Source organism: Syngnathus acus, chromosome 4, assembly GCF_901709675.1.
Source record: "Syngnathus acus chromosome 4, fSynAcu1.2, whole genome shotgun sequence".
NCBI lineage: Eukaryota > Metazoa > Chordata > Actinopteri > Syngnathiformes > Syngnathidae > Syngnathus > Syngnathus acus.
Genome location: NC_051090.1, coordinates 4479705 through 4495816, shown reverse-complemented (window position 1 = coordinate 4495816; position 16112 = coordinate 4479705). Strand labels below are relative to the sequence as shown.

Here is a 16112-nt window from a genome sequence, read left to right as displayed (position 1 = left end):
GGCATCTACACTGACATTTGCGGGGGAAGAAATGTCAATTAGCTTTTTCTTTGTCTTTTTTTTTTTGTCCAGCCATTAGCTACTATTTAGCTTTAGCTTTTTGTGACTTTTAATTTAAGGCATGTATCAAAAAAGGTGATGTGTCATCATGGAAGAAGTCACAAAATGCCAATCCTCTTTTTTTTTTTTCTTCTTCAATGAATTAGTTTAGTAATCCGCTCTAGTCGCAGGTTACGGGCACAGTTCATTGGATTAATAGTGGCGGCGATGGAAAAAGCCTCTTTTGATGCCTGACCCACTTGATAGCATTTGGCATATTGTTGTCTTTTTTTTTTTTGACTTGATTAATCCTAATGCAGATTCAACAAAGCTGCTTGTGGCATGCAAGTCAAGTGGAAAAAAAACGTTCAACCCTATTTCAATCGTGCTTTTGTTGTATTTGGGGATAGACACTCAAACCCCGCACTGCCCTTTTCTTCGCCGCCGGCCCTTTGGTCCCAGTTGGTATATTATCGATACTAGCTAGGCTAAAATCCCTATTTTGTACTCCCTGACCCGTGCGGAGGTGTGACGACTTTGTTGTCTGAGCATTTGTCTTGACTCAGGGCAAAAACGTGCACACAAAGACCAATCTTGTGCCACACGAGTATAAAAAGATTCATGCTCACACATGCACGTGTGCACACACACGCACAGGTCTGGTGTAGTGGTGGGAGGGTCAGGGGCATTATGAATCCTACTTGAATTAACAGAGCAGCCTCCAGCCTTTCCTCTAAAACCTCTGGCTGTGTGTGTGTGTTGAAGGGAGTCTCAATCCCGGGGGTCCCCTGTCTCGCCCATTAAATAACCCCCACCACTCTTCCTCAAATCCTCCCCATCACATTTGTGTGCAGTGTGTGTGCGTGCAAAACCCGAGTTGTGTTTATTTGCGGTGAATAGAAATAGACTCTTGTTGATAATTCTTGCAAGGACGCACACACACGCAGGCACACATTCTTAGCAGCCTCAAGGGTCTTATCTTCTTTTTGTATGTTGGGGGGGGGGATTGAATGTGGGTTGGGGGGTGCTTGACACACACACGGACCAGCAGATGTCTGGGTCATTAAGGTTAGGCCAGCTGATTAGCATGACAAACGTGCACCTCCCCACCCACTAGTGGGGTGGGGGGGGTGGCTTGCTTTTGACTCGCCAAGTTGGCGACACGGGTCACAGGTGATGTTGATTTTTGTCAAGGATGGCTTGAATGGGAGGGGCGTCCCCGCCCCGGACTCAATTAGAGCTAAAACATACCCATGAATGGATTCAGAAACACTCGGAGCGCGAGTTTTGTAGACAGGCTGAGTGTTCTGGCTGGACCAATGATGTTTTCTTAACACACCCGGGGCTCATCTGACAATTTAGTGATGAAAGTAGGTTAAACCTTAGACTATCTTGGAGCAGGTCTAAATTGTGGCGCAGGAGATGTAGCAGAAAGAGAGATTTTTTTAATAATCGTTCATTGCAGTCAAAGGAAAGTTCTCGATTAATCGTTGCAACTCTAATATATAACAATCGCGACTCGTATATAAAAGCAGAAATTCTTGCTGTCTAACAATGTGAAGGTGTGCGCTGCATCCATCTGCATGTTGATGTGGAGGAAGATTGAACAAATTCCTAAGAAATTGACAGCCTATGTATTCACGGAATATAAATGGTCCTGAATTTAAAAGACTTCTCATTTGCGTTGCGCTTGTTGAGTGCGTATTTGCTGCATCAGTATTCAGCAGCTTGTTGCCTGCGGGGAGCGCGGCAAGCTAGATTGGCGGCAACGGTGCGTCACGCTAACCCTTCACCGGTGCAGAACGGTGCTCTGGGCAGGAACAAAAAGCTCTCTACAGGGGTTGCTTGATTGGCCCAGCTGGCTTCAACCCCGCCGGAGCCCCTCTTAGACCTCAAGAACACAAGGCCATACAGCATCGCGGCAGACAAGAGAATTAGTTGCTCTGTTTGTTCGTCCCCGAGTGGAACAGTGTTGCTTCATCCCCGACGATAACACCACTTTGTTTGTTTGTGTACTTCCTCTCTTCGTGTGATCCGGAATGAAGTCGAAGCTGCATCATGTGAACGATGTCTTTGGTGAAGCAGCATGTGGCTCATTATCCAAAGTTATTAGTGTACAAGAATCGGCCTATCACCACTTTGCTAGAAACTTTGCGAATTAATCTTTTGCTTTCCCTCCCCTGTGGGTTGTTGCGAGTAATAACCTTGCTTTTTACAAGCAGACATCAATCATCTGCCCAAGTATACGGGGTGTAATCTTAACCCCTAGCGCCCCCCCCCCCCCACTCCAACACCCCACATGTCTGGCTTTAATCTCAGACATACTCTCCAAACCGTCGGCCTGGTCGTGCCCCCCCCCCCACCCCGCCTCTCTCTTGACAAATTGCCCATTTCCCTTGGTTTTGCAATCTCTGCACTCTTTCTTCGTGTGTGTGTTTGTAGGTTGTGCTATTAAATGCCTCCCCACAGCCACATTGTCACTTCAGTGTGTGTGTGTGCGCGCATTTTTTGTGCATCCGTGTCTCCAGGGCAGCATGCCACGAGTGTCATGTTTGTGTGTGTTTTTACCGCATGCTTGGCTGGCCTTGCATGCGGGGGTCAAGATAGTTGCGCCGAGCTGGGAGCCGAGCCTTGCCAAGTCTGTGTTTGCAAGGGCACCTCACTCCAAGTGATAAAAGTAGAATAATCCTCTTTAAAGCATCTTAACGAGGTCAACTCTGTCAGGCTGCAAGGGGAGGTGTGAGGGGAGGAGGGTGATGGTAGGCGGGAGGGGGGGGGGATTGGGCTAAGCCTTGGCTCGGTCCGTGAGAGATAATAATCAAAATCAAATTCCTGGCCCAAACAGGATTAGGCTCTCTCTGCGCTCCAAAGCCCCTGTCCAGAGCGGCTAAAGACACAATCCTTTACCTCAGCCTAAACACACACACACACATAAATACACACATACTCGAAGCAGCTGCGTTGACCCAGGTTCTTGAACAAAGCTACAATATTGCTACTTGTACATCACTGGAACTATTCTTTCGATGGATTTACACTGGAGTGCCCGATTTAGTGCGTTTTTGAGACGCCACTTTTATCAACTTCAGACGGAGTACCAAAGGCAGAAAGACCTTTTCACACTGCACTTGGTTTTCGAACTGCGTACCAATGGACAGGGAGCCCAAAGTGTGAAGAAATTAAATTCAATTAAAAAAAAAAAAAAAATTCCAGAAATGTGGATTCACATCATTGCCGTTCATTTAGTTGGAATACAACTGGTAAATTTCCACAAATATTATTATCGTCCACCCCCACGCTGGAGTCTTTTGTCGAACGCAGTCAAGTCGTCCTTGACCGAATCGTTGCTATGGCGCTCCGCAAAACAGCCTCGAATCTCGTAAACACCACACGGGCAACTATTAGTCACTTTGCGTGGATCTTTAAAGAGTGGGAGTGAGATAACATCCAGTCATTATTAGTCAGGCTCCGAAAACACACACACACACACGCACCAAGTGAGATGTAAACAGCCAGGCACAGTGCTCCAGGAAATACGATCCCACTACCCTTAGGCAGGATTTATATTGAGGAGGATGTTTCCCAATGTATCCTGCTGGTACTCTCCTTATGTGTGCGCGCGCTAATCTCTTTCCATTCTCTTTGTTGACTGTTCGGTGGTGTAAAAACAAGGTCTCGCAGTAGATTTCACACGGATGAGGCAGGGTAAAGAGGCAAGAAGAAGGCCATGTGTGTGTGTGGAGGTTCAGGTGGGATGGGTAGGAAGGCGGGGCAGTCATTTCCTGAAACGACGAATCCCATTTATTCGCCGAAGACTGTCTCAATTGCCTCGCCGGCGCACAAAGCTTTTTAATGCTTTAATTACGTCTCAAAGGAGCGGGGCAGAATCGAATTAGAGGTTGTCCTACATTTAAAGTGCTGCCTGCCTGCATGTGTGTGTGTCTGTGTGTGCGTGTGTGTCCACGCGCGCTATGAAAATTGTGCATGCAAAGAAGAGTGGGCTGTATGAGTCATGGCAGGGAGTATTTGTGCCTCATACAAGCTCATCACTTTGTATCGTGGATGTTGGCATCCATGTTGCGCAACAACGCTCTTTCTCGCACAAACCCAATTTGAATGCAGCCACCTTTTTGGTCACAGCAGATGGCACACGTCGCCGTATCACGTCGGTATTTCATTCACATCACGGCCGTCCATCTGTTGTTGAGCACATAGACAGCTGTTTTTTTTGTGTTTTTTTTTTTCCGCGTCATAACTGCAAGGTGATGTCCGCAAATACATCCTGAAATATCTCCATGCCAATCCTGATTCCCTTCAAACTCTGTTTACTCAATCTAGTGTACCTCCCAACATTTGCGTGCAACAGGAAGGTCTACCCGGGGGCTGTTGACTGCAAAACACACACACACACACACACACACACACACACACACAGGAAAAAAAACCGTGGTGTTTAAAATGGTTGCACACACTGTGCTACACTGGGAGGAAACAAGATCTGGGGCAGCAACTCCATCCTTGGGCCCCAGGGCCAACCTGTATGCAAATACACACACACACACACACACACACGCACACACGCAGCAGTTATCACAGCGTGATGTGCGAGGCCGCCTGCAGCTAAGTGCCTTGTGTTGACACATGCTCAACGTGGCACAGCACCAAATGGCCGCGGTGCCGTTTGATGAGTTTGTTCCTCGCCAGCACGGTCCAGCGAGATAATAGAATAGCTTATTTGCTTTTACAGTCTCTAAGCAACAGCGTGATATATATATATTTTTTTAATGTGTGTTGTTTCTTTATATAGTGCCAGCTTCTCTTTTGCCAGCTAAATATCTGACCTTACAGTGGCTGTGTACTCGTATTTCAAATTTAATATAAGATCAGATAAGGAACTGTTTAATGCCATAGCCAGCTGAGCACTACTATTCGTGTCTCTACCGTTTGTGTAAAAGTCATTCACCGTATTTAATCGTTTGCCGTGTGCGCCATGCAGGGCGCATTTATTCAACCTTTTCGTGTCTCGTGTTTTGCGGCCACGCTCTCGTGAATGCAGCGAGGCCTGCTTTCCTCAGCCAGCAGAGGACAAGTCATTCCTAATAGCGCTGTGCCATTTTTAGTGAGAAAATGTCACCTTCTCCCACGTGAGCCATTACGCACACTAGCGAGGAATAATGAGATTTTGCCCCTAGTTGGCTTTACGCGAGCGGGTCGCCGCCGCGGTGAAAATGCGGACAGATTTACAATGACGACAAACCGCATCAGTCAAGCCTGGTGAAAGAGTGATTGTTCTCGCTTGCTATATGAGGCCGTGACAAACTGCTTTGGACACTGACGTGAAGGCTAGCCGGTGCACGTTCGTATCCAAAGTGGCGCTCGGGGAACATTTATAGTTAATACCGCTGCCCTTTATGTGATTAAAGGTGGGAGCGCACTTGCTGTAGCGGATTTGGCAGCGATTCCACTTTGCCTTGTTTACTTGTATTGTGCATTGTGGTTGTCATGAATGAAGCGATGTGCGAGTGAGGCGTGACCGCTCAAATGTGTGACTCATTTTGCATTGTTAAAGCACAAAACGTTATCTCAAATCGCATGTCCCCATTGAAATGAATAGAAATGCCATTAATCGGTTCCAAATGTTTTTTTTTTTTTAATTCTTTGTTTAGTTTGAGACTTAACGCCATTCGGAAATGACAACAAACAGCTCTTTTTGGTTCAACTTTTAATATTTATAAAGTCCCTTTCCTTATGTTTTGGGCAGTTTTTTGTCCATTTATCATTCCATTCTGTGCTTAAATGTGTAATTGGATGTGATCCACATTGGCTCGCTATTCCGTCTGCTGCTGATCACTGGCCCGAAACCTTTCATTGAAAAAGCCCTCTATCTCGCGCTGGTGTTTTTAGTGATTTTTTTTCCTCTCCTCTCGGCCCGCCACTTCCTCCTGCCTTTTCACACCATTCTTCCTCCCTTGGCAGGCTTCATCGCAGCAGCTGAAATTCACAACATCCGACTCCTGTGACAGGATCAAGGATGAGTTCCAGTTCCTCCAAGCACAATACCACAGGTGAGGCCACATAAAAACAAGCAGCTACAAATGATTTAATTTGTCACAGTATGGAGCTGTAATGTTGTGGCTTATTTCCAAGACATTGATTGAGGTGTCAAGACCAGGTCCAGAAAGTAAGAACCCTGCTAGTTTGGTTTTAGCCATTGGTGCTTTTAACCCCAAGTAGATTTTCTATTATAATTGCATTCAGCTCCCCTTGAAGTCCTGTTACCGTTTCCCTTCCTAATCTCGCCGTTCTATCGTAAGAAGTCTTCCCCCCACAGCGGCTGCTTAGAACGCTAACTGATGTGTTTGATGGCAGTTCTGAAAGATGAACCATCTTTGTGCGGGTTGCATTCCTTCCTGGTTTCTTCTTGTTTATTTTTGTGTCTCGCGTAACAAAGACAGATGAAAGCCCGGCGTATTGTCAGTGCCAAGACGATCCTTTTTCCTTCTGTTTTATTTGAACAGCTTTGCAAAGTAGCAGTGACATCATGCATCTTTTTTTTTTTTTTTTTAGGATTCCTTCAATTGTGAGCAGCAGCATTTAACCTCAATCAGAGAGCACAGTTGAAAGAAAGCTGCTTTTTTTTGTTGCCTGTTGACTTGGGGTTAAAACGGGGCAGTCACGGAGGAAGCGTTGTAGTGATGTGGAAGCTTTTAAAAGGCAAAATGTACAACAGGCGTTCCCCTGGGTATAGTTGCAGCCTTTGTATCTGTTGCCATCTTCCTCCTCCTCCTCCTAATTCCCCTTTTCCCTCAGTCCCATGCATAAATAGATCAGGGAATACATCAATCAAAATAAAGATGACAGCGCAAGCGATTTAGAGACGGAAGAATCGGCAATAAAACTCCATCAAAGTGTCTTTGGAGAGCAGCGGTGCATGCCCGCCGGCTGATGAGCGCCAATCGCAGGAGGCGCGCAGCCAATCCCAGGTAGACTTGGGGGGTTGTCATGACAACACACCACAAATGTACACATGGGAAGCAGGAAGTGGATGAGATGCTGCTCAGCGGGAACAAGACGATGACGTATGTAATGCAAATCTAGCTCAGTCCTGGAACTTTTCTGACACATCTCCTCCATACACTATCCTATACGTAATGTGACAGCTTTAAACGCACATGGCGGCTTTCATTGTTGCAGACAGCATCAATGTACGCAGAGCATCGAGCAGGTTTTAGATCCAGCTGCCATGCGTCTGCGCATATCTTTACAACATCTCCGCCTTATCCGCCCTCGCTTGGTATCACACCTTGTCACACCGGCATGTCGGCACCGGCTCCTTCAATCAAACGCACGCGATGTGATTTCGCCCCCCCCCCCCCTCGTTCCTCGCTGTCGTGTTCATTTTACCATCTGGCTGACTTGTTGACGTGTCCTCCTTTTTGTCCCGTCGCCTCGCGTGTCATCAACGCTGACGTGATTACTGCCTATGCTATTTTTAGACTTGCCTGCTTTCTGGTTTGGAAAGCAGACTTTTTTTTTTTTTTTTCATGCTGGTTTGCGCTTATAATATCTGGAAGGTCAGGGTGAGGACAGTCATGATGGTTAAGATGGCCGACAAAGGAGGAGGTGCTGATGAAAACGAAGGTGACGAGGGATAAAGTGACCGCTGCTGACTCCGCTCGACTTGTTTCCTCCGCAGCCTGAAGCTGGAATGTGACAAGCTGGCCAGTGAGAAGTCGGAGATGCAACGTCATTACATCATGGTGAGTGAAGCCATTTTGTATAAATTCCGGACCACTTTGCCATTTTTATGATTGGCAAAGTTGTTTTTAACTAACATATTTACATTCCCAAGTATCATAAACAGACTACTAAATCATAAAACCAAAATAAAATGCAACTACGAAAGCATATTTTGCTCTGACACGCCCAAAAGTAACACAGCCAAAGCCAAAATGAAAAAGCACAACTAAACATGGCCGCACACAAACATTGTCCAACGACTGACTCCAAGTCAAAGTGTACAAATTAACGTAAATACACATTCCTCGTCCAGGGTGAGTTAAACAACAACATGGCTAAATCGATGCAATGTTTGTCCATCTTGAGCATGTTTTTTTTGCCCGTCGCTAATAATGAGTTGATCCAACGAGCTAATCGCCCAATCCCCCCAAAAACAAGACCGCCGTTGAAACGGAGCACACGATAATCCTTTAAATGCTCGCAGCCCTTTGTTCCCTCTTGTGCGCCCCCTCCGCCCTTTTTGTCTCCCCACATACATGTTCACACACACACACACACATGCTCCACCTCGGGGCTAATCTCATTGTTGCTGGCAATGTAGCCCTGTGATGTTTTGCCTCTAATTGATCCGCTGACTGGCTTTAATCTCATCTAATCTGCGCCGCCACACTGCTCCTGCCACCATGACACACACACACACACACACACACACACACACACACACACACACACACACACACACACACACACACACACACACACACACACACACTTAGAGGCCTCCCATCTGTCTGCACACACTGAACTGTACACACACATATTCAGTCAGACGCAAAATTGTGTAAACACGTGCTATTTAGTAAAAGGTCACTTTTTTTATTTTGCCCAAAGCCAATGCGGTGCTTTAATATCACATGTCTGCCCAAATCAAGGCGGTCTCTGTTGGACTGTTCATCTTAAATTCTTTTTTTTATTTCAAAGGAAATAGTAATAATAAAAAAAACTTTTGGGTCATGTCTCGAACTCATTTTTATGACACCCAGAACTACTAACGTCTAGAGTAGTTGTCAAACAGAAGTTGCTTACTGACTGCCAAGCCAAATTTGCCAAAAGCTTATTTTTAATTTAAGCAGCGTTAAAGATACTGCATCACTCCTGCTCACTCATTAGTTAAAGAACCTGGTTTACGCAAACCGTTGTATTCAGCGGAAATGTACAAAATAATGCTTAAAGCCTCCTTTTCTATCACTTCTGTGAGCAAGCCTGGTCTTGCACACACACACACACACACACACACACACACACACACAAAACCCTCTCTAATACGATATCGGGTTGCCCCCACTCCCCCGGTAGGCAGCACCTCCATTTCCCAAGCGCTGTAATTACTTTAGGGAGCTTCCACATGGGCTGGTGTGCTGCTACACTGCAAAGCACAGACAAAATGTGTGTGCGTGTGAGAGATCGTGTATGTGTGTCAGATTGAACAGAGTGTGCGTGTGTGTTTGGTGTTTTTTATGTGTGTGTGTGTTTGTTTTCCAGTCACAGAGCCAGTCCCTCCTGCAGACTGAGTGGGTGATTAACTGGGTTTACGCCTAGAGGGTGGCCCTCTCATTAACACTCAGCACACATAAGACACACACGCACACGCACAAACAAAACATTCTATTGTCAGTCTATTGTCGTTCCTTTTCCTGCCCACTTCCTGTTTGCCATTTGTATCCGCTCATTTACCAAATCGTTACCAGAACGTCGGTTGCGTAAATCAGAGCGCTGAAGGCCATTTTGGGATGTTGGGTTACATCTCACCGCTTCAAAAGTTTTTGCATCATGTCCTGATAAAAAAAAATACATAATTGTCACCTCCTCACATATACTATAGCCGTACCTCAATTTACGAGTGACCTAATTTAAGAGTTTTTCAAACTACAAACTGTCTAAAAAAAAATCCACATGAAAAGTCACACAAAGAAATCTCACAAAAATCACACAAACATAATAAGGTACGTGTATGTAAGTCTATGTATGTATGAATGCATGTGTTATACCGCCCCCTGTTGGCCAATGCACGTACACCTTAAGGAGCAGCACAATTTCCATTGAACTGAAGTATAAAGAAAATAATTTTTTACTTTCTATTATAGTTTCTCTTTTATTACTAAAAAGCACAGTTTGTTCAATGATGCTAAATGGCTTGAGTAGTTTGAGTTAAACAAAAAAGTATGGTCCTGGAATGAATTCAACTTGTACATCAAGCAACGACTGCATATCAAAATGTGTTTGATGCAATAACTGTCTGTCTCCTCTCATTTCCATCCAGTACTATGAGATGTCCTACGGGCTCAACATTGAGATGCACAAACAGGTGAGTCATTGCTTCTGCTACATTATATTGTTGGCTAGCATAGCATGTTGCTTTTGCAAATAGAGAGATTAGCTACCACTGGGGTTTTGTTACTTTATATTCATTTTTGCCACTGCTTTTTAAATCATTTTGAGGCATATTTTCCCCGTCAAATGTTTCAAAACTGTACAAGCTTTACAGAAGTGGAATTCAAAGAAAAATCTTTCGTTGTAACAGAGAACGGAAGTCTGAGGACTTCCCTGTGCTTGCTCATATGTCAGCTGCTTGGGATGAAGCTCGGGCAGTAATTTATGCTTCGGCTGCAGGAGGGAGAAGAGCGATTATGGACACACGCACACGCACACACGAGATTGATGGCACACACTGGCAGGCAGATGAGGAGAACCATGTTGGCTTTGACTCATGGACACGTGAACATCAATAGATCTGATATAGTTTTTATATCATACACTTTACGTGTATTTTAAAAAATACATCGGAAGAAGCAATAATTGCCTAATAAATCACAATTACAAGACCGGGCCATCTATCTCCTTTGAGACCTTCCGAGAAGACATGTGCTGCTGCATATGTGTGCTCACTTGCTCATGTGCATTCTTTTGTTCTCCCTTTTTTTTGAAGGCTATGTTGTGAGTGTGTGCGTGAATATACTGTAGATATTGGTTTGTCAGTGTGTGTGTGTGTGATTTCTTTGTGTGAGTGGACGCGAAGAGGCAGTAGTTCCATTAGAGAGTTGAAATGGAAGGGGATGTGTGGAAACGAGCATGGGGGAGCGTTCATGTCGAGGCCCATTGTGCGCCCCCCCACCACCCCTGACTCTATTTCCCTCCTCTCGTACATTTTCTCCTTCACTCGATCCCTCTTCATCGTCCTTCACTCAAGAAAGACTTCACTCCCGAGCCTCCTCCACGGCCGTACGCTTTCTCTCGTCCTCATTTCTCTTTCCGCTGGTCGAAGGTTGAGCTGAGAGTGATTTTACTTTTCTATTCCGTTTCATGAAGCTCTTCGAGGAAATCTGATTTGTACCGTGAAATGAAAAGCACACGCAATGGGGCCTTCAATAATTTTCTCAATCCCTTCGTTTGTCAAAACAACCACTTTTATCTTGTGAAACGATAAAAATAGAAACATACGGGCCCAGGGTCACATGGTGTCCAAGTGGGTCGTAAGTCTGCCTCGCAGTGCTACGATTCAGGGTTTGAATCTTGGCTCAGACCAGAAAATCCTGAAATGAACGCAGCTAATTTTACAAGCGCCTCTGTGTTCTCAGACTAGCCCGTTAGCATGATAGCCCACGGCAATCTCTATAAGCTGCACTATACGTCAGTCCTAACAAGTACGGTAACGCAAATATACTCGAACACGTGTTCCTCTTTGATCCCCCCTTGTGAACAGATGCCTCCATTTTTTACAATCGTGCCTCGTTTAAATTGGCATAAAAAATGCAGCAAAGGAGTCTCCGAGCCGAATTAATGATCCTTGAAACGACGCGTCCGTCCGGCCTTTTGACGTCCACTTTTCTTCTTTCCCGACGCGTACCATATTCCTGCTGTCAGCGAGATGAGGCGCCGAAACAGCACTTGAAGAAGTCTGCCAGAGAGAAACGAGTGGAGGAAGGGAAGGGCGGGGGAACAAAGCTCGGGAAGATGACAGGGAGCGTAGATAAAAGCGCCGGGAAAAATGGAATATTTGTTAGCTTGCGGCGAGTCCCCACAAAGACGTTTTTAAGACGTTCGCGTGAGCGTGTGTGAGCCGAGCCGAGCGCCTGATTGGAGGAGGCAGTCGTGCTCTGCATGCCTAATAACCGCTACTCTCGCCTCATCTCGCCCCGATTACGTTTTAACACCATTAGCGCTCATTTGCATATCTCTCGCTCGGATTGGGTGATTAGCAGCCAAATGTGATAATGGAGCCGTGTGTGAGGACGATAGCAACGCTTTTGTGTGTGCGAGTTTGAGAAGGTCATACCTGCTGTTGCTCATACCAATGAGCGTGTGCTCGGAATCACAAAATGGCTGTTTTCGTGTGTCGAGGGTTTAAAGGTTAAACGTTGGGTTATCTTCCGTTTTTTTCCTCCCTGTGCTTTTTAGCACATCCTCTTGAATAAAAAAAAAAAAAAAAAAAAAACCTTCTCTGAACTGCTTATCCTGACCAGTGTCATGAGCGTGCTCTCGCCTATCCCAGCCATAATATTATTTTTTATCATGGAAAAGAATTGACCTAATTTTTGTTTACCCTTTCCTCCACAGGCTGAGATTGTGAAGAGATTAAATGGGATCTGCGCACAAGTCCTCCCATACCTGTCTCAGGAGGTATACACACACACACACACACACACACACACACACACACACGACCCTCAGGCCGAGACCCTTAACATCCAGGCGTGAGAGCACAGCCTTGTTACTTCTACACCACGCTGACCCCTTCCCTCGGCATTCTCAATTTCCTGCCCCCACCTACCATACGAGTGTGTGCGTGTAATAATAAATAGCCGTGGGCTTCAGATAAGCCATTCTTATCTATCTCACCACTAGGGGGTTGATCATCACCATTACTTCACACCATCCATTCACTGATGTCACACCAAGCTTGTGTATATGTGTGTGTGTGTGTGTGTGTGTGTGGGTGTGTGTCAGGGTGTGTGTGTGTGTTTGCAAGATTGATATTGATCTAACCCGTCCTCCCCTCTGTTCTTTCATTGTGTCCTCCCCCCGCCCATGCACAGCACCAGCAGCAGGTCCTGGCAGCCATCGAGAGGGCCAAGCAGGTCACCCCCCCAGAGATGAACTCCATCATAAGGGTATGTTGATCCGCCGCCACGCCCCATGGGCTTGGCCCGGCGCTTGATAATCGCTGGGAGGCGGCATGTCATTATCATTTGTATTCTTTTCATTCCAAGCGTTTATTGCTGGTTTGAGGGTACGGTGGCCACTTGGCTCAAAAACATCTTTCCTCACTATTAACCAAATGGGCTTCTCTCAAGGCTACTGGTCCTTATCGTCCCACCCTGTTTACTATCACGCATGATCCATTAGCACCTTGGCGTGGGCGGCGTTGGCGTTTGTGGGCGTCTGGAGTCTAAGTGGCGTGCGCTTGTGTTCCGTGTAGCAGCAGCTCCAGGCCCACCAGCTGTCTCAGCTCCAGGGCCTGGCTCTGCCCATGACCCCCCTGCCGCTGGGCCTGAGCCAGCCCAGCCTGCCCGCCGTCACCACCTCCTCCGGCCTCTTTTCCCTCTCCTCCCTGCTGGCCTCCCAGGCTCAGCTGGCCAAGGAGGAGAAGGCCTCGCGGGACGCCGCCGACAGCCACCGCGAGGAGGACGGCGACAAGTCCGACTAGGTGGTGCCCCCTCCCCCCCGGTCTATCTGTCTATCTATTTCTCTCTCTTGAGGTTTCACCGCCGAGACCCTGACTTCCGCTCTTCTCCGCGGGAAAAAAAATTGGCCTCTGAGCTTCTCGCCAGACTGCGACTTTCTCCATATTTTCATGTCTCTTTTTTATTGAATGTTTTAATGATGAAGCTTCCTGCTCTTTATTCCTATTTCCTCTCTCCTCCTCCTCCCCCCTCTTTTCTCCTCCCCACGTTTATCACCACTGGCGCTGCATTCAAGACCGCTGGGAATCGAGCATTATAATAGAATTAGGCATGATAATAGGTTAATCAATCTTTTTTGAATTGATTCATCATTTCAGACCCGCCAAGCAACAGAAATGTAGCGCCCCTCCAAATTGCAGCCGATTTGAAATTTTCGTTTTCATTCCACTGCTTTGAAATGTCAATTTGAATTTGATTCATTGTTCAGTCGTAATTTTCCTGTAGAACGGGTTCTGATAAAAGCTGATGTCCAATTTAGACAATTTCTAACGTATAATCTGCTTAATGTTTTAGTTGCGTTTGGGAAATGTCAGCTTTTCCCAGTTTTCTTGAACACAGCAATCATAGTCAGCACAGCAATTGTTTATCTGGCCTATCAAACTCCTAAATTTTCTTTCTTTTACAATTGCATGTTTCTGAACATCGTAACTCCACTGCTACCCAAAACAGCAGCACCTATAGAGTTGCGTAAACAGCCCTGGAGTGGAATTGGGTTGTATAATTGTCTCAATTTAGATAATATGGTCCACCCAGATGGACTTTAAAGAGTTAAGAGTGATCCTGTATGAAGTTGGTTGCTAACCAAAACAGCAGCAAGTTTTCTAAAGTTCTTTTTTTTTTTTAAACTTTAGCTTTGTAATATCCAGATTTTTTTTCTTGTTTTCTTAAGAGTGCTTTTTGCCGACAATTCATCTTGCAAAACCTTTTGATTCTCACACTTTTGTCTCTGAAAATGTGACTTATAATATAATTTTTTGACTTATTTCTCTCAAGAATACCCCCCCCCAAAACATGTCACCCATTTTCTTTCTCTCAAAAGCATACAACCAGAACTTTATTCGATTACATCTTTTCTACAAACTTAGCACTTAGCATCATCCGTGTCCCTGCTGTTGAATACAGCACATCATCCTCCCCCGTCTCTTTTTCATGCTGTGCTTATTGTCGCCATACCACACACATGTTAACGCATGATCCACAGGGAAAGCAAATTTGATCATCTTTTTTTTATCGGGAGCTTTTTGTGATCAGTGCACTTGTTGGATTGTAGTCTATTTTAGTGGCTTCACAAGCTGCCATACAAAAAAAAGCTCATAACCCATTATCCCAAATAATAATAAGAATAACCATCATATTTTTCATACATTTCTTGTGGCTCTCCTGATAGAAAAAACCCTGATGTATTAGTTGACATAACTGGAGGTGATGACCTCAGCGTACACTCGGGCATGCATAGAGAGCTTTATGTGTACATACAGTATAATCTGGATGGTTGTTGCTGTTTAAGGCGGGTGACCTTTGCCCCCCCTTTTCCCCCTCTTCTCATCTCGCAACTTTTTAGCTCATAGCGTCAAGCATTGTAAGCTTTGTAAGGTCCTTTGATTTTTTTAATACTTATTTTGTGTATAATGTAAAACCTGAAAGTGGAAATGTTTTGTGTCCTACATCATACCTACATTTAAACAACAACAAGGGGGGGAAGAGCAAACTATCAAAAGTACAGCAGACATTTATGTGAAATAATATGAAATGTTGTGCAGTAAGGAAGGACTTCTGGTGCCTTACAAATAAAGTCAATCAAATCATAATTGGCCTTGCTCGCGCTTTTCTTTCACCACTGTGAGTTCATGTCTTTTTGTTTAAAAAAAAAAAGCAGCTTATCTAAAAATATAGGTCTAAAATTACTTATCTTAAAATTTCTATCCTGTGTATGTATAAAAATTAATTTATTATAGTTTTTTTGTCTAAAATAATCTGACGTAAAATGGACTTTTCATTGTAAAAAAAAAAAATACTTTAACTTTAAATGATTGGGGGGGAAAAAAAGCATTTCATTATTTTTGAACAAATATGCCGTGTTGTTATTCCAAACATAAAATTATAAGTTACTTGGAAAAGGACATTTAAAGATAACTGGACACCGTATTCCTGCTGAGTGAGATGCTTGTTGTTCCCTGTACGTCCACTAGGGGGAGCTCTTGTTTCACGTGAAGTATCGCCAAAGGTAGCACGCACACGAACTCTCACTGACTTGCAGTCCCCTTGGCCACTCTCTTCTCACTTCTCTGCTGTCACACTTACTCAACTAGTTGTTAACTCTTGAGACTTGAGCGTCCTTAAATAACCTTGAGGAATGAATCACTTGCTGCGTCACCACATCTGATTAACCCGTTTGTTGTCGATCAAGTTGCCATTATTTCTGACACCAAAAAAAAGCACAAATGAATGCACATGATTTAGTGCACAATGAGAAGCGCAACGAGAGAAAAGCGCATTGATTAATCATGATTGACTCATTGAGAGCGCACTCGTCTTCCATCCATCCATCCCTTCGTCCTCCCGCTTTCCTTGATTACCGAGTCCCACTCCATC

At 45.0% G+C, this 16112-nt stretch overlaps 1 protein-coding gene across 3 annotated transcripts in view; it reads left to right on the top strand.

Moving 5' to 3' along the window:
* Window positions 1–16112, top strand: part of LOC119122231 (TLE family member 5-like) — a 56636-nt gene that overhangs the window by 1685 nt on the left and 38839 nt on the right. The window contains exons 2-7 of one of the 3 annotated variants that reach the window (XM_037250518.1): window positions 6016–6104; window positions 7736–7799; window positions 10100–10144; window positions 12394–12456; window positions 12873–12947; window positions 13259–15328. In XM_037250518.1, coding sequence (XP_037106413.1) covers window positions 6016–6104; window positions 7736–7799; window positions 10100–10144; window positions 12394–12456; window positions 12873–12947; window positions 13259–13483 — 561 coding nt within the window. In that variant the 3' untranslated portion in view covers window positions 13484–15328. Of the gene's footprint in view, window positions 1–6015; window positions 6105–7735; window positions 7800–10099; window positions 10145–12393; window positions 12457–12872; window positions 12948–13255; window positions 15329–16112 lie in introns of those variants that run through there. The other 2 variants (XM_037250517.1, XM_037250515.1) reach the window with 2 other exon arrangements.